This window comes from Betta splendens, chromosome 1 (genome assembly GCF_900634795.4).
Source record: "Betta splendens chromosome 1, fBetSpl5.4, whole genome shotgun sequence".
Classification (NCBI taxonomy): Eukaryota; Metazoa; Chordata; class Actinopteri; order Anabantiformes; family Osphronemidae; genus Betta; species Betta splendens.
The window spans coordinates 12,220,308-12,237,347 of NC_040881.3; the positions used below are offsets into that span (position 1 = coordinate 12,220,308).

Genomic DNA, 17,040 nt, shown 5'->3' on the forward strand with positions numbered 1-17,040 from the left:
AGACAGGAAAAGGACGAGGACGCGACAGGAACCAGTGACTTATCATCAGTGTGTTGTTGGTGTCGTGCGTCACTGAGCACAACAGCAGCACAATGCCTCCTGTTTAGTCACAGAACGTTTGAAATGACTATGACTCTATTAATAACACAAAGGCAAAAAGCTGCAGCCGACCCTACGTGGCAGAGACAGCAAAGGTCACAGGGCGGCTTATTGATAGCGTGTTGCTCTGATAAGTGAGGTGCTGGCTGTGGACCGGCCGTCATCATGCGTTAACACCAATATTAAATATTACATCCTCCGTGTTTCCTCCAGCGAAGACGCGGCTTAAACCTCAGGAAGATTCATGCTCCATAAACACTACAAACACTCTCTGGCGCTTCGCTTGGGCCCGTAGCAGCTGCCAGATGTGACCGCGGCCCTGTTTGTGTTAGATAGCGTGTTTAATGAAGTGATTGTGTTCCTCGCAGATGAAACACACCTCCAGAAATGAGGGCGCTTGCACAACTTTAAAAGCATCGTCAGCGAATGAGCCAACGTACATCTGTATGTTGAGTGTCATTTATTTTGCTTTATTTATTTAGCAACACTGTGTGTTTAAATGTAAGCACTTTAATCAACTGATGTGATGCTTCTTACATCGTTTTTTGTTTGCTGATCTATGCGTGTTCTCTTCTAATGTAATCAGGGTCATTAAAAAGCAATATTTCCTCTTTCCCACACCTCAGGAATGTATTTGTCAGTTTGTTACTGAGGATAGTTTTAAATCAGAGACAGTATTATTAATTTATCAAATTTGCAAAGTTAAGATTAAATATGTGACGCCTGTGGTAACACAGGAGCACTATTAGAAACGTGACCTCACACAAAAAAGCTACATTAGGAAAGGAAATGTTATTCGAATGAGCAGAAGTTTAAGGAAAAGAAAATCATAAAAGAAATGCAAATAGTTCTACAGCTTTGTCAAGATGAAAGCATCCATTAGCTCCACCGTGATAATCTTTTCCTTTCTGTTTGAAACTAATAAACAGATTTCCTGGATTCCTGCTCTCGTTCCCATGATGGCTTGAGTTACTTTATGCAAACTGTTCTGCTCAAATAAACCATTCCAACTTAATGCCACCCACAAGCCCTTTAAATCAAAATAGTCCAAGTCTGCGAAGAAGCAGGATGGTTGTAATAATTAACCACGGTTTAAAGACGTCCAGGAGGCTAATAAACAGATTTGTCAGCTTTAACGTCTGAGCCCATTTGCTAATCACTCAATCTCTCACTTTCTCTTTATTTATTTGCCTTGTCTGTTGACTTGGATTATCTGAGCCACCAGCGACTGCTTGATGTACTGTACCAAGTGAGGTGCAGACATGCAGGCGAAGAGTGACACCTAGTGAGGGCTTGTAAACAGCAAAGATGCAGCAACAGCAGGGAGAATGAAGGAGTTTCTGATGTGCATTTATGTTTAGTATTTGCATAGATTTATCTGAGGACATTGGTGAGAAACTCATCATAAAATACTATATGAGAGAGTTGTGTATTAGAATAAAGATGAATGTAATAGGTAGAAAAGCACAACTGTTTATGCTTTGCTTGAAGATAAAGATCAGTAGAAACACATTTAAATTGTGCTAATTCTATTATCTGGCCTTGAGCCTGAAGCTTTGTAAACACACGGAACTACAGTTACAACAGCAGGCTGACACAGACTTCACCTATAGAGCCTAAATTCCTCCTCTTTATAGCGGCTCAGAAACAGAAAGCCGCTTTAATTGGACGCTCAGCTAATTGCATAAAGTGCCCCATGGTGCCACGAGGTGCAGTGAGGCACAGGCAGAGGGGAGAAAGCTGTCTTTGTTGCCTTTGCCCTGGCTCCAGCTATGGCAGCTCTCTGTAGCCGGCAGAGCTGTTTTACTGTCCCTCTGTTACCCACAGTCCACAGTCCGTCCTCGTGATTTACATTTGATTACACAGTACATCTCAACCACATGAATGAAGCAACAGGGCACTAGTATATTGTGAGCAGCAACTGCAGTCAATCATTGTAAATGATTTTCTATCTGTTGCTCTGATTCAATTCGATAAACCTTTGATAGGAAGGAGGAGACGTGACATTTAAACTACCTCTAACCTCCTCATCTCTGTTGTGATGTGTGCTCGCTCTCAGCTTTGAGGTCACCACTCAGAGCTCGTTCCAAACAGTATAAAAGGCCCAGCATCGCCCTCCCCTCTCCCAGCGTCCTCCCCAAAACCTCAACTGAATAATGAGCAGTAAACAAGGGGACCGGCAGAGACGGGGGAGGTCCAGCTTCCACTGGGCTCCAGCCTGTGCTCCTGGAAGCTAATGGCAGTAAAATGAGAGGAGCCCAACAACAGGAGCAATGACGACAGACAGCTTCCAGCCCAACGGGACCGTAGCGTGGGGACAGCAGGACGAGGACGGAGGCACGCAGTTTGGTTAAGTTGCTTTGATTTTACTGTAGTTTTGTGCAAACACGGAGACTTGTTTTCTAGCTAAGAGCTAGCTGATGAGCTGATTTTCAGTGCTGTGCTCTCCAACCAGGGTCCAGAGTGTTTAACATCACCCTCATCGCTCTGTCCTTGTGTGTCCTCACCATCACCGGCCTCTACGCCATCACTGTCTGCTACAGCCGCACCAGGTGAGACCAAACATGCTCTGATACCATTTAAACACCAATAGAAAAAAGATGATGCCTAGGTAGAGCTGTAATAATCTAAGATACAGTGTAAAATCACGAAGAAATTAGTGCAATTAGAGCCATTTTCTTCATCAGGCAGTCAAAAAGAGCCCATATGTATGAGAGTGCAGTGAGCCAGTGTGAGCCCGTGGACCCTGTGGCTGTCAGAGCAGTGAAGAGGTCGAGCAGCTTCACCAACCCTCTCACCTTCTTCAGGAAACAGGAAGCTGCAAAGGACAACTCCCGGATCTACTACATCTACAGCAACCCGCTGCCCGTGGGGCTAAAAGAGGAAGAGGAGCAGAGGAGGCAGAAGGCAGCCCAGGATTCAGAGGAGCAGGCCGCCCTGTCGCTGACCCCGTCACTTCAAGAGTACGCCAGAGATCCAAACAGTGGCGTCACCCTGGACCCCCCCGTATTTTACATGCAGCTGTAGAGGGCTTTTCTCCATGTAGGAGCCACTGAGGGGGTTCTGTTACGCATAGAGTTTACTTCACTGCCATTCTATTGTTAGCGAGCAGCAGTAGCTTCAGTGGAGCTTTGTTAAATCTAAAAAAACGATTGGTGGCTGTAGAGAGGATTCATGAGGATGAATAAATAAAACCTGTCTTCATGTTAATCTGTCAACTGCAAAATCAAGTTTGGTACAAGAACAAACAGGATGCGTAAGCTGATGGTGAATAATGGTGCCCAAAGTATCTAGGCATCACTAGTATTAGTGGACTGTTCTGCTCCTACCTTCACTAACTATTGAATAGAAAACCTAGCTCGAAAGTCCATATACTTCGATATAACGAGGACCACCTACAGTACAGTGGCTACCACTGTAATAAGCAGTTACTCTTCAGTCCAAAAGTAGTAAAATAACAACAAGATCACAGATTTTTAGTGACATTTAATAAAACTGCTGGTATGATGAGCTTTACAAAAGAAGCAATGTGTGAGACAAAGAGAAACATGAGTCAAATACAGATGATCACCGCTGCACGTCCTGGGCCACGAGCTCAGATCGGCTGCGTCTCTCTGACGAGCCACTCCAGCGCCTCCTTCCTGCCCTGTCTGTCCAGCTCCGCTCCAACCACCTCGCGGCACTTCCTGTGGTAGTCGTTGAGCCAGGCGAGCTGAGGGACGAGGAGCATGCGGGGTGTTAAACGTCGAGCATGATGCCATAGGAGCACATCAAACACTCACATGTACCACGTTGCTAGTCTTAATCAGTTTCTGTTCATTGTAAAGTAGACTATGTTTGATGTGCATTGTTTTCTATCTGCCAATAAATAGCTTTTAAAATGAAGGACAGTTTTCTGTGTGCTAGGCTCCTTGACCTCCTTCTCAGTGAGCAGCTCTGTGTTCATCATCTTGACTTGAATAGGCACCAGCGTGAGAGGCTCAAACGTCAGACTCCCTCTGTTCCTGTAGTTGTACTGCACAAGGAGGAAAAACAGGTTAGCTGGTGGTGCTTCAGCTCAATGAACGTATGGACACCGCTTGAGTGGACGTACTTTGGGCTTCGCTGGAATAACAAGAACCACGTTTTCAATGCGAATGCCAAAGGAGCCGTCTTCATAGTACCCAGGTTCTAACACAAGGGATTAGAATAGGGCTTAGAACAATGTGTAACCAACTATCAACATCACCTGCCTAATCAGCAGCCCTTATCTTGTCATACCATCACTGACTATCATGCCGGCCTCCAGAGGCTCATCTGCGAAGGTCTTGTAGCTGATGCCGCAGGGCCCCTCATGAACGTTGAGGAAGCAGCCCACGCCGTGGCCCGTACCATGAAGGTAGTCCAGACCCGAATCCCACAAGGCAGCACGTGCAAACGAATCCAACAGGTGGCCTGGGGAGGACTGGGGTTTAGAGCTACAGAACAAACTACTGTATGTACAGTATAAATTAAGTTAGTGATGGGGCAGAGGCAGCACCTTTTGTTCCATTAGGGAAAACTGCAGCACTGACAGCTATGTGTCCTTTCAGTACGTAGGTAAAGCATTCCTAAGAGAACAGAGAGAACAGGAAATTAACGTTTATTTCATCCTTTTTACTTTTTGGTTAAAACCTATTCAAACAGCAAACCTTCTCATATGCACTTGGTGTCCCGAAGTGCACAGTGCGTGTGACGTCTGTGGTTCCATCTCTGCAGACACAAGGCAAGGTCAGACAAAATGCATTGTTAATAACACTCATAATACTAATCATTATAGTCATCACTGCTTACACATATTGAGCTCCAGAGTCAATCAGGTACACTTCATTCTGTGTCAGGGTTCTGTTGGTTTCAGGTAGTGGTCTGAGGAATCAAATAAACAAATGTGGAGTCAAGCATAATCAATAAATAAAAAAAAAATCAGAAATTTCAGTTGGTCTGACCTGTAATGAATAATTGCTCCATTTGGTCCAACACTGGAGATTGTTGGGAAACTCAGACCGACAAAGTCTTTCTGTTGACTGAAAAAGACATAATATTTATTATGTAAAGAAAAATTCTCAAACTATTTCAGAACTGGCAGACCAAGCGCGAAAGCTAACACAGTTTCAAAAAAAAAAAAAAAAATTGTGATCATTCATCAAAATAACACCTGCGTAATTCTTCAGCCTTATCAGCAGCAGAGATCTCAGTGACGGTGCCTTTTGGAATCTATAAAACAATAACCACAGTCAAGCAAACAAACAGTTTGAAGTTCACGTACAGTACAGCTGTTACATAATAATCACCAAACTTGAATATCTGGGTCAGCGCTACTGTAGATCATAAGAGAATCGGTCAAACAATTGGTTAAGCACAGACTTGAATTCCAGTGTTTATTTTCTAACAATTTAAAATGCCTGGCCTAAAAAAACAAGACAAATACCTCCTTTTCCAACCAAGCGAAGAGTTCGCAGAGCGCAACTGCATCCTTAATCTGTTGATGAACGTGCGGAAGGCAAAGATCAAACCAGTGTCATAAAGTGAGCAACAGATATAAAACACACAACCGGGTTCAAAGGTTCCTACATGGGCCATTTTCATTCCTTGAATCTCAGTGGTGTTCTTCACAGATTTGGCGAGGCAGAGAGGAGTGTAGGGGATCAGAGTCCTGTGGGCCTAAAACAAGTCAAGGGGAAACGTGTAGCCCAAGTACGTACAGCGTTGCACTTAAACAACTACCAGCAATATGTGAGTAAGAGCCATTACCTTTGGGATGACCTGTGTGAGAGCACAACTGGCCTTGTCACAAATCCACACTTTGTCTTTGGGGCCGAGCGCGGCGCAGATAGCCTGAAGCTCAGAGTAGACTGTCTCGTACGGGAACGTTTGGATGCTCAGCTCGGGTTTGCTGGGCGAGTCCAGCTGCAGATGTTCTCGTAAAATGGGATCAGAAAGCCGCTTTACGTCCACAAAAAGTCTAAAGATGAGAATAATTAATTCAATATTAACCACTATATATTACATCATGATGATTATACATCACTATGTAGCATGCACATTATTTGGTGTATTTGTTAAATCATTATTCATTATTGTCCTCTGCCTGCAATTACACAGTGCAATAAATAATGAGAGGGCGTTTGTCAAGCAGAAATTATCTAAATTCCGAGAGGCAAACTGCTGAGAAGCAAGCTGTTTTTACAGTACAAAAGAAACTGCTGACCTCGCTGTGCAAAGATCTCTCCACATTTAAATAAGATGGGAGTATTTTCATTTTCAAAACATTACAATGCTGCTATAACACGAAAAGCCACTGATCAATGTGTATGAATAATTTCTAATTTTTCTAAACCATTACCTTATTGTGTCGAGTCCCACAATGGCATACGCAAAGAAAACTGGGTTGTACTCAATGTCTGCACCACGGAGGTTAAAGAGCCCTAAGAAAATTTGGGTTAAGGTTTATAAAAAGGTAATAAAAGCCATTTGTAATTTTATTTATTTAGTAATTTAATCAGTAGCTAGTAGTTGACTTCAGAATGTCCATACATGCAATCTCGTCCAGCGCCGTGGCAACAAACCAGCTGATTTTCCTCTCTGTCATTTTACTTCGCAGCGTGGAGATCTTGTCCTGCCAGGAGATCCCTACAGACAGACAGACAGTGTCATGACATCACCCAGACCTCATTACAGCTTTAATAACTTCTAGACTGAAAGCAAAAGATGACAACCTGAAGGATTAATCCAAACCATCCTACTCAAAATATCATACAGCATGCATCATAATATATAATTCCTGTTATAACTGTGGGACTGACCAGCATATTCCGATCCCAAGGTGCGGAGCTGTGTGCTGGGCCTTTCTGGGCGGTCAGGCCACACCACATCGATCAGGTTGTCCTGCACCGCAACCAGAGAGTGTCCTGCGCTGGTCAGCGCCTTGGACATGCTCTTCCACTGATCTGAAACAGCACATCGAAAGACTGTTTTAGGAATAAAGCAGTAGAAATATTCATTCTTGAATCACAAGAAAATTTTACTTTTATGACTTAAGTTGACCTATATGTGACCACACTGGCACAGAACGCAATTGTTTCTATTTCATTATTCCTGCTAATCCTAAGCTGGTACCTGTAGAACAACTTACCAGCAGCAATGATCCAGGGATCTACTCCCACTTTGGAGTTCTCCGGCAGGACGCTGATGAGCCAGTCCTCTTGAGAGAGTGTTTCCTTCAGTCCTACAGACAATTTAGAAAAACAGAACAGTGAGCTGTACTGGAAACCTGACACATAACACGGTTGAATCAACATTCAAAAGAACCATTACCCATCTTCATGAGAGTCCAGTTGTTGTCCATTTGTTGAATTGCCTGGAGGAAATAACGCCCATCGGTCCACATTGCAGCATGCTGCTCTGTGACAATGGCTGTACCTGCACAACACAGCACACAACGCCCATCAAAGGTCTAGTACAGCTCATTAGTTGTGGGTCTATTGTGTCAGTTAGAGGGAGAGCAGTTACAGTATAGCACCATCACACCAATACGTTATCATAGCATATCCCTAAGCAGTAACAGGAGAGAACAGAAAGTTTAACTGTGCTGACGTCAACTCGACAGACAAGACTTACTGCAGCACTTCACGTTGACTGAAAGTACTGAAAGTACACCTGTGTTTTACTCGAACAGATCAGCAGAATAAAAGTTGGCTTTTTGTCCTCACAGTGGTAAACCTCAGCATGCAGACTGCTCAACTAAGCTTAGAGCTCATAGTAAGCTTTTAACAATGTACACTTGCATACAGAAGCAATTTATTGGGTCTAACACAATTAAAACAAACCTGCAGAGCCATTAAATCCACAGATGTATTCACGCCTGCAGTCACACGGTGCGATGTATTCACTCTGAGGGACACAGGGAAAGAGACAGATAGAGACAAGAAACATGAAGACCATGAGTCTGTAAATACACATGCTTGTTAATAATGTTAATAACTAGGTATTACTGTATTTAATATGTACGTATATGTTGTGCACATGATGTAATTTCTCACCTGATGGGCATCTCCAGAAGGGATGATGTAGGCTTGTATAGGCTCAGGAAAGTATTTGCAATTCCTCATTGCTTGGCGAAGCTGCCTGAGTATCTCTCCTGTGAGCTTTGGAGACATGGCTGCATCTGGAAAAAAGACACATTTTTAAATTTATCTAAAATTAATTGTAAAACGTTTAATCTTAACTAAAACTCATTCCTGTACTGTAAACACTAAATACACAGGTTACCTGACTCTTGGGAAGCCATGCTCATTTCAGGCGCCTGGATCAAGACAGTGTCTGACTGAGACGTGGAGCTCAAAGTCACACCCGGCTCTAACCTGCTATAAACACGCTGACTGAGCTACTGTCAACGCGTTAAATATTAAAAACAGGACAGCCCCGAAGCTCAGAGCCACGTGGGTGACCTGTGGGTGCCACCATCCACCGTTGTTGTACTGTACGACCGAATCCAACGGTGTACCGCACGTCTTCAACGCACCAATCACATCGCAGCATGCCACATCGGTGAGCTCTCCTATTGGCTAATCGATCCGCACGCGATTGCTGTTTACAATTTTACTTCGCTCGAATTGAGCCAACTAATAGCTAACCAAGTAGCTACAATAATGTTAAAGCGTTTCCTCTAACGTTCACACAGTAAACTACGAATCTGCATAACCTGGGATCAAGAGGACGGACGCTTTCAAATACACAAATCAGTGTTTTAACGGGCTAACCATGGCACGTCTTAGTTGGTCCACAGCGTGTTGGCGTTGAATGTAGTAGTGGGTGTGGTAGCACGCTGGGGATGTGACGATAAAGTTGCAAACAGAGTCCCACATCTTTATGACTCTGGTGAATTTAACGCATTTTCAGTTTACACTCCAGTCAACAGGCTGCGGACGCGGGGAGGGAACCCATGCCCGCTCATGTGAAAACAAACACATCCCCCTGAGCCACCGAGACGGAGCGCTAGCCTTAGCGCTACCAGCCGCCGCTAGCTAACGTTAGAGGGCGCGCGCGCGGAGCCCGTCGGACACGGAATACACACCCGCTGGTTTCCACTCGAAACTACGACTCTCGGCTTGGAGAAACGAAGAGATCCGCTAGCAGCTTGGACCCTGTGTTACTTTACCAAACAGGAGGCTGCCATGTTGTTGTTGACGTTGGCGGTCACGTGACTGCAGTATCCACCACTGAGCGCGGAGGGATCCAGACTCGCCTCCTTATTTGTAAATACTACAGATGATGAATATAATCCAACAATTATATCAAGTATACAGAGGACGAAGAACATGCTTTCTCCAAAAAAGTCAAATAAAAAGTTGCACATATTTTATGAATTTATATGTTGATTATGGTACATACACACAGACTGCTGAGGATTACAGTACTAACCCCGCTTTCTCATTTACCGTTACAGTGAAATGAATAATGCATGTGTTGGTATCTTTGCACGACAAAAGTAGCTTTAGTATTTACAGGGTTTTTTTACAAACATGTGTAAAACAGCAAATCAAAAGAGAGTTCATATTTGTTTTATAATAACTCAGGTGGGTTACGGTTGCTGATTTCCAGATTTACAATATGAATCTCCTTTTGTCCCCACTGATGCTGCAGGGCTTGTCTGAACCTTGGAGCTATAGGTAGGTTGTGTACTGAAGCAGGGAGGCAGCAGCAAACATCAGGCCAGAAAGCAACACTTTAGACACCAGCAGCAGACCTGCACCACCTGAGGACATTCAACCGCAAATGCACAGGTAAGTAAGTTATTCAACTTGAAATGATTATTTGCTTAACTGAAATGTAGAAAATTCACACAACATGAACGTTTTAGTAAAAACTAGCTGCATGCACTGGTATAAATGCAGTTTTAAATATTGTTTCATAGTGTATGAGACGACATACCTTTCCATCATGCACACACAAAGTGAGTGCAGGAGCGTACTTACTTGTGCATTGATAGGACTCTCTGAACTTGCCCATCGTTTTACTAGTTTTGACAGAATTCAGAAGGTTTTTGTTGACATCCCCTTCAAGGTAAAGATAATCAAATGTATAACTTCACATACTATGCATACACGTATTTAATACACCAAAAACGTTTCAGTTTATTACTTACTGATACTACTTGACATATAAATAGATTTCCTTTCAGTAATATTATGGTTTTATTTTCTTTTAAAACGTTTGTACTTGCTGCACACTAGAAGAACAAGTTGCTGCAGTAGTAAACTTCAACTTGTGGGAGAATTCTACAAATTTAAACGCCTGTGCTGTGGTATATTGTGTGAAACCTCTGCACAGGTACTTCTCTGTTTCCCCCTGGGATGGAGAAAGGGACTGAACATGAGACGCACAGACTCTCATCTGCAGCGTTAGGTTACATAGCTATTACAGGTTTCTAAAGATTTTCAAAGCCCATAATTGTTCACGGACTAGACAGTCACATTGAATCTGGGTTGAATCTTACTCCAGCTTAGACAGGATTGGACGGTCTGGCATAGACTTGTTGTACATGCGGATATACCTTATCTGATTAAACCTTTCATAAAAGCGTTGTTGGCAGGAACAGTCGTTTCCAGTATGTGGCAGTACCTCTGCTACCTGAATGTTTTTGGTCAGTGTTGCTTGATTTTATGCAAAAAGAAATTTTAACCAGAAAGATTTCACTTGACATTCCAGAAAGATTTTACCTTAAAGTACCTGAGCTTTCTTAAGGAACACAATTAAAGTGAGGTGATGACATCTGACAAGTAAACTTCTGTTGTTTACTCACTTAGCATCATGGAAATGAATTAAGAAAACTTGTTGGAAACCACTGCGACGAACGTTTACTGCAAGGTTGACACACCCTCCTAGCGATAGAGGAACCGTGTTTGACCTTACCAGAGACCATGAAGTTGACTTCCTGGCACTGTCCTCCTGCTGCAGATTGAGGAGAGTTGGGCAGGATTGTGATTCTTGCTATTTTCAGCCGCAGAACATCTGAAACCCTCCTACGAAAGTCATATCTAGACAAAAATGAATAGGACTTTTGAGACACATTATATTAATGGAAATGCAGTTGAGTGTAGTTTCTCAAAAATCCAAATCCACCCAATAAAAAGGTCTAATCCAGTTACACACTTCTGACTGATGCATTCTGCCATGTATCTGTTACTTAACAACAGTTAATGTACTTTAGTAATTAGATGGAATCAAGTCATTGAGTCTAAATTGACCTGCTAAAGCTCGGCACCCTGGTAAAGCTCAGCTTGGCTGAAGGGGATTCTGGGAGGATGTCAGCACACCCGATGGTGACGTTGCCATTCCTCAGCACTAGAGATCTGTGGACAACTACAAAAAAAAGGAAACACAACCAACATTTGGGATTTTTATCAAAAGCAACAAACAAAGAGTGATGCTGGTGAGGCTCATGGACCTGTGTTGTCTCCAGAGAGCTGGACGATGCTGTCAGTGTACAGCTGACGCTCTGTCAGACTCACTGGGCCGTGTCTCACTGATACCTCCCCTACCACACAACTCTGGGGGGTGTCCAACGTGCAGCTGGAGCTCTGAGGAGGGAACAGAGAGAAGGAAGTGAATGTCACACTGGCCACAATGTACAAATTTACCACCATGATTGTGACAGGTTGACATGATACATTTTTTTTTGCTATTGACATTTTCAGTAACTAGAGAGGGTTAGAAGAAATGGAACTTGGATTTTCTACTGTACCACATAAAGTAGAAAACATATACTGTATTCTACAATTATAAATATATGTATAAACAGACATCTGTGTACAGTACATACTGTAGACTGTCAGTGGCCTTAAAACGAATGATTAAATGCTTAAGCTGGTTAAACAGTGTCTGGTCTCACCATTGATGTCATGTTGAAGGGGTTGTAGACGTCCCCTACGTTGTTGCAATGGCTGCTGTTGGCACCAATGCGGTTGTTTGTGATGAACAAGGACACTGCAGACGTCTACAGGAAGCGGTCACATGCAGTAGAGTGAGTGTGTGCTGGGTGATTCATGCGCTGAACATCAGATTCCGCTCTGGACAAGGCGGCTGAAGCAAATGTAGCCTTTTCTCATTTGTACGGTAGAAATCTTTGACTTACGTTTTGCACAGTCGCTGATTGAAGAGTCACCTCCAGCGTCATATCACTGCTGCTCCCGTCAGCAAACACTAGCTGCCTCTGGAAAATTAATTAGGCTAAATCCCTCTATTAGAAAATATTACTTTTGATTTCTTGCTCTCAGTCCTTTTTCTGAAATTAACTAAGGAAGCCCATATAGCTTGTGTTGATATGTAACATCTCTCATCCATACGTGTGGTGCAACGCCCAGCATGGGGCCTCAGGAGGGCAGCTGACAGAGACAGCTGTCCTGGTGCACTTGCTAGTTCAGCGGGCCTGGAGGTTGCACGAGCCATAGCAGATGGATGCTAGGTTAAACTAATGGTTTCACCCCTGCTTCCCATAGCAAACGGCCACAGGCATAATGAATTCACTGTCTGTACTCAGTCAGGTTTTCTTGTCAGCTTGGCTCCTAATACTGTATGTTAGTGGAAAGGAAAACAGTGTATGTGCATCTGATTAGGATTCGCCCAGCCTGTTGCTTGTGCTGTGACATATAATCAGACTGAGGAGCCTGAGAGGTGTTGTTTTTCATATAATCTAGTGGCCACACTGTTTTACAAAGCTGCTAAAAAATACAAGGTGTTTCCTCTTTCCTATTAAATGTGTTTTGACATTTACACTGTGGCAAGGTTTAGTAATCTGACCTTGTGCAATAAGGTTAAGAGGACTATACAGTAATTATTGTGGGGTTTAGCTATGAATTAAACTTGATGAACTTGATACAGTAAAGTATTTAGAGGTCACTGGTTCTTACCATCAGGATCGTCCCAGTTACTGTACCGTTGAAAACAGCCTTGGCCACCGTCCATTGTGCATCCTCGTCTTTTTCAGCTAATATGTCAGCACACATCATTCTGCAGAACACACACACACACACACACACACACACACACACACACACACACACACACACACACACACACACACACACACACACACACACACACACACACACACAGCTAATGCACAGAGAGCCAGACACAATAACACGATTAGCAGAACATGACAACACCTGCGTTGTCTCCCAGGAGGATTTTCTGCTCCACTGTGTTTTGTCGAGCCATTGCTCAATGATTGAAAGAGATTATCTGCATGTTACATGACATCCTACACCCTTCAGACTGTCACTGTACCAGGTCGAAGGGTGGAGAATGTCATATTAATAATCAGATGCATCAGGGGAACAGTCCAACTTAAAGAATGCTTAAGCAAATACTACCGCAACTCCGGGGAAGTTTACCTGACCAACAAATGGTACGTATAGTTTTTCTTATACTATAGTTACAGGAACCACGAAATACGTTCTTTCTCTTTCAGTTTAAGTCTTAGTCTCACTTCCTCACCTTGATCCATTGATGTAGTGAACGACCAAAGACCTTCCCAATATGCTGTAGGGTCCAGTCAGTGGCATGTCAGGGTCCAAGTATATAGCATCCGTTTTATTCAGGCCGTTCAGCATGCCAAACTTCCCACTGATGTCTCCAACCTCATACTGGTCCACTGTGCCGGCTCTTGGCGCCGGGGAGTTCGATGCCTTCCATGCAAAAGGGTTGAAGTGGCCCCTGATGTTTGCATTAGAGCAGGGCTCTACGCTGCCAGGTTTAATGGGCAGCATGTGGACATGATAGCCCCCTGCTAAGGAGTCAAGGTTATTCAGAAATAGGCTTATAGTTGTTGGGCCTTGTGGGACAGCCTGGGAGAAGTATACTTGCCCAACGGGGGTCTCGTGACCAAACCAACGACCCACGCTTGCTTTGGGGACCCGTACCAATGTAATGTTGGCACAGGCAATCCGTGGTCCTCCTTTATCTGCCTGATGTATGACCACAGAGCGGCCGATCATGCCAGGCACCCAGGACGTGACATCCGTGAAGAAGTTTTTTGTTTCTACCGCTCCCACAGTGGTGCCGAGGTTGATTGTGTTTGTTTTGCTGCACAGGTCTCCCACCTCACAGCAAAGGGGAGTGGACGGGCCACAGTGGAGGGCGTAGCTGCTGTCCTGTGTGCTGACTTTGAAGGGGTTCCAGTGCGCATCCGTCGTGCCGCACCGCTTTTCATCGTCATCCCGCTCTGAGCTAATGGGGTACTTGTGAACATGCCAGTTGTGGTTCCTGGTTGGTGTCATGCCGGGATTCCCGTAGGACAGATCCGTGAAGATGGAAACGTCAGACAGAGGCTGGTTTTGGAGCTGAGTGAACCGGATCTCACCAACCACTGGGCTGCGAAATGTTGCCCTGGCTACGACCACGTCGCCTGGATAGCTGATGCTGGCGCACACATACCTGGAACCATTTGTTAGATGAATTACAACAGAGCGGCCTACGATGCTGTTCGCCCCAAACAGAGGAAGGTTGAAGTCTTCAAACACCATGTTAGAATTATTTTTACCCGCAAGGGACATGTGCTTGGCACTTAGGTCACCGAGCTCATACTTGTCGTGTGTTGAGCCAGGCACTTTTGGATAAGATGGGTTGCTTGCGTTGATACCAAAGGGATTCCAGTGACCGCCCACATTATTGTTTGAGCACATGCTAGGTATTGGTGACCGGACAGAGGGCACGGGGAAGTTGTGGACGTGGTAGGGGCCAACGATGCCCTGCAGATTAGACAGGCTCACTGTCATCACTGTGACATCAAATGGGGAAGCTTGATAAAAGCCGAGGTGTCCTCTGATTCCTCTCATGTTCACAACAGCCCTGACCCCTTTTTCTGGAACATCATAAAGCTGAGCACACCTTAAACCTGAGCCCACGGATAAAAGAAGAAAGCCATTGTTAATGTTGAAACTGGTGAGGTCCAGATAGGATTTCATGGGCTGTGAAGGGGTTCCCACCTTTACCACACCCAGAATGGCCAAACTGGACTCATTTAGGTTTTCAAGAAGAGTGTCACAACTTGTTGCCTGACTCACATGTCCAAAGAGAGTGACGTTGGTTTGTGAGGTATTTACTTGTCCGGTTGCTATAAGGTCTGCAAGAAGTCTGGGTTTTGTCTGCTCCTGGTTATGGCGGATGTACACATTACCTGCAACTGGTTCATAGAACCTGGCCTGACGGGTCAAGAATGTTTGACCTTGGTGTACAGCCGTGCAAACTAAGGTGCCCTTACACGTCCGCAAAGTTAAGGAGAAGTCATCCAGGCCCGACCTCTGTTTGAACACGTGGGACACATTGACCTTGGATACGGACGCAGCTCTGAAGGTAAAGACACTGGCGCCGATGTTCGCTTCTGAGCACGGTTGTGCAAAATGGCCGAACATCACAGGAAAGCCGGTGAGGGAAAAGTTAAGTGAGCCGCAGGATCCGGCACCAGATACGTTGACAGTGGCTGTGTGATAGATGTTGTCAAACTGCACCTGTCCTGTGACTCCCCCCATGTTGAAAGAAGCCAGAAACCGAAGACAAGATACAGAATCTGAAAAAGGTGACAAAGAGGAGATGATAGTAATCGTGGTTACTTCACTTGTTAGTGATACTGGATGATCCTGCAAGGATGCCTTCTAAAGTTTAGTATTGTTTAAAGTAATCTGTGCCTTTAATTGAATGATTGGTGGAATAGATAGAATCTACTGTGAAACGGGACTCCAGCGCAGTTAAACACACTCTGTTGTGTAGGTTGTAGGTCTTCAAGCACATTACTGGCGCCAACCCAAGCAGTTCATTTCAGCCTCGGTTTGCATTGAAACAGACCTGGATTCTTTTGTCCCATTTTTTTTGGTGGGGGGTCTGCATTTAGAATGTAACAGATCCCATCAGCTGGGTAATGCCTTTCACTTGGATACTAGCCCGTTGGATTCCAGTCCAGCCAGTTGCAGATAATCACTGAGAACAAGCAAGCACTGGACCGCTGCTGTTAGTTGGTTATAGTTAGACTGTACTTTTATATTTTACCTATTTAACAATTTTACTTTTTTTTTCCCACAGCAGTCGGTATCAGTCACACTGGTTCATGCAGTTTATGCTAACAAGCTGAAATACAACAGTCTTTACTCCAACGGTATTGAGTAACAGAGTCTACAGAGCAAAGAGCAACTGATGTAATGTATAAAGGCAACAATAACAGTGCGAAATTAAATAAAAAACCTCCATGGTTCAGCAATTAATGCGAGACAGAGAAACCTTCAGTACAGCACACACAGAAAGGCCAATGTCAAATATTCAAATACTCACCAAGTAAATAGAAGAGCAGAGCAGTTGTCAGAAGGCACATGTTGGCAGATGTGTGCGAGACGAAGCGAGGAGGAAAAGCAGCGTGTCACAGTATGAAACGCTCGGCAACAGCAACGTGGAGTGTGTGAGTGTGTGTCCCAGTGCGTTCTCCAAGAATGTGTCATACGTGACTGCTCTCGGATGGGCTGCCTCTCTTACGCTTCTGTTTTTCAGCTTCAGCCTGTGATTGGACAACAGGGAGACAGCCTCATGCGTGGAGGTGGAGGAGGGTGGGGTGAGGTGGAGTGGGGTGGGGGAGGCGACTGGATCGGCCCATCCCTGCTGCGGTCGAGGCTTGAAATAAACCCAAGCAGAAAGAACTTGTTGATTATAGTGGTCAAAGTAAAGTTTCTCAGAGGACTGAGTGGAAACTGAGTCTATTCAGTTCAGTCCGTGGATTAATATTATGAAGGATAAGACTGCAAATACACATTTTTTAGATCATCTGCCGGCAGTTTGCTGTGACACTCCCGTGTCGTGTGCTCCCACGCTTCACTCAGCTCCACCCTCAGAAGTGCACTCCTCCTGCAAATGTTTTCTCCTGCTGTGTCTATTTATCAC

The 17,040-nt window shown here is 44.4% G+C and overlaps 3 protein-coding genes across 7 annotated transcripts; 1 reads left to right on the forward strand and 2 right to left on the reverse strand.

Moving 5' to 3' along the window:
- Positions 1-2,246: 2,246 nt before the first annotated feature.
- si:dkey-246e1.3 (uncharacterized) lies at positions 2,247-3,984 on the forward strand. 4 transcript variants are annotated; one of them, XM_041071438.2, is made up of 3 exons: positions 2,247-2,436; positions 2,555-2,651; positions 2,787-3,984. In XM_041071438.2, the coding sequence occupies exons 1-3, from the start codon at positions 2,373-2,375 to the stop codon at positions 3,124-3,126; spliced, it is 501 nt and encodes a 166-aa protein (XP_040927372.1). In that variant the 5' UTR covers positions 2,247-2,372; the 3' UTR covers positions 3,127-3,984. The 4 variants fall into 4 exon arrangements, with proteins under 4 accessions (XP_040927372.1, XP_040927371.1, XP_040927376.1 ...); XM_041071437.1 differs by having other exon boundaries at positions 2,248-2,448; XM_041071442.2 differs by having other exon boundaries at positions 2,250-2,436; positions 2,907-3,984.
- xpnpep1 (X-prolyl aminopeptidase (aminopeptidase P) 1, soluble) lies at positions 3,571-9,340 on the reverse strand. 2 transcript variants are annotated; one of them, XM_029147531.3, is made up of 20 exons: positions 9,191-9,340; positions 8,157-8,281; positions 7,944-8,007; positions 7,432-7,536; positions 7,250-7,342; positions 6,921-7,064; positions 6,652-6,747; positions 6,461-6,542; positions 5,869-6,079; positions 5,689-5,778; positions 5,546-5,596; positions 5,273-5,331; positions 5,064-5,141; positions 4,912-4,983; positions 4,770-4,830; positions 4,619-4,688; positions 4,360-4,533; positions 4,193-4,269; positions 4,016-4,114; positions 3,571-3,811 (listed from the first exon to the last, which is right to left on the reverse strand). In XM_029147531.3, exons 2-20 carry the CDS (start codon positions 8,271-8,273, stop codon positions 3,695-3,697), a joined length of 1,860 nt encoding a protein of 619 aa, XP_029003364.1. In that variant the 5' UTR covers positions 8,274-8,281; positions 9,191-9,340; the 3' UTR covers positions 3,571-3,694. The 2 variants fall into 2 exon arrangements, with proteins under 2 accessions (XP_029003364.1, XP_029003356.1); XM_029147523.3 differs by lacking the exon at positions 9,191-9,340 and adding an exon at positions 8,386-8,524.
- Positions 9,341-9,469: 129 nt separating this feature from the next.
- On the reverse strand, positions 9,470-16,682 carry cusr (Copper-only SOD repeat protein). The gene is made up of 10 exons (XM_029147413.3): positions 16,441-16,682; positions 13,615-15,685; positions 13,026-13,125; positions 12,251-12,328; positions 12,008-12,112; positions 11,564-11,696; positions 11,364-11,478; positions 11,029-11,153; positions 10,092-10,172; positions 9,470-9,871 (listed from the first exon to the last, which is right to left on the reverse strand). Exons 1-10 carry the CDS (start codon positions 16,478-16,480, stop codon positions 9,780-9,782), a joined length of 2,940 nt encoding a protein of 979 aa, XP_029003246.1. The 5' UTR covers positions 16,481-16,682; the 3' UTR covers positions 9,470-9,779.
- Positions 16,683-17,040: the final 358 nt, after the last annotated feature.

Excerpts from the sequence above, each read along its gene's own strand:
- si:dkey-246e1.3 (XM_041071437.1), top strand. The coding sequence starts at position 2,373 with ATGACGACAGACAGCTTCCAGCCCAACGGGACCGTAGCGTGGGGACAG. Across the intron at positions 2,449-2,554 it reads GGACGGAGGCACGCAGTTTG|GGTCCAGAGTGTTTAACATC; the intron begins GTTAAGTTGCTT and ends CTCTCCAACCAG. Across the intron at positions 2,652-2,786 it reads GTCTGCTACAGCCGCACCAG|GCAGTCAAAAAGAGCCCATA; the intron begins GTGAGACCAAAC and ends TTTCTTCATCAG.
- cusr (XM_029147413.3), bottom strand. The coding sequence starts at position 16,480 with ATGTGCCTTCTGACAACTGCTCTGCTCTTCTATTTACTTG. Across the intron at positions 11,479-11,563 it reads GCTCTCTGGAGACAACACAG|TTGTCCACAGATCTCTAGTG; the intron begins GTCCATGAGCCT and ends TTTTTTTTGTAG. Across the intron at positions 10,173-11,028 it reads AGTCAACTTCATGGTCTCTG|GGGATGTCAACAAAAACCTT; the intron begins GTAAGGTCAAAC and ends TTTACCTTGAAG.
- xpnpep1 (XM_029147523.3), bottom strand. The coding sequence starts at position 8,410 with ATGAGCATGGCTTCCCAAGAGTCAG. Across the intron at positions 7,343-7,431 it reads CTGGACTCTCATGAAGATGG|GACTGAAGGAAACACTCTCT; the intron begins GTAATGGTTCTT and ends AATTGTCTGTAG. Across the intron at positions 6,080-6,460 it reads GTGGGACTCGACACAATAAG|ACTTTTTGTGGACGTAAAGC; the intron begins GTAATGGTTTAG and ends TCTCATCTTTAG.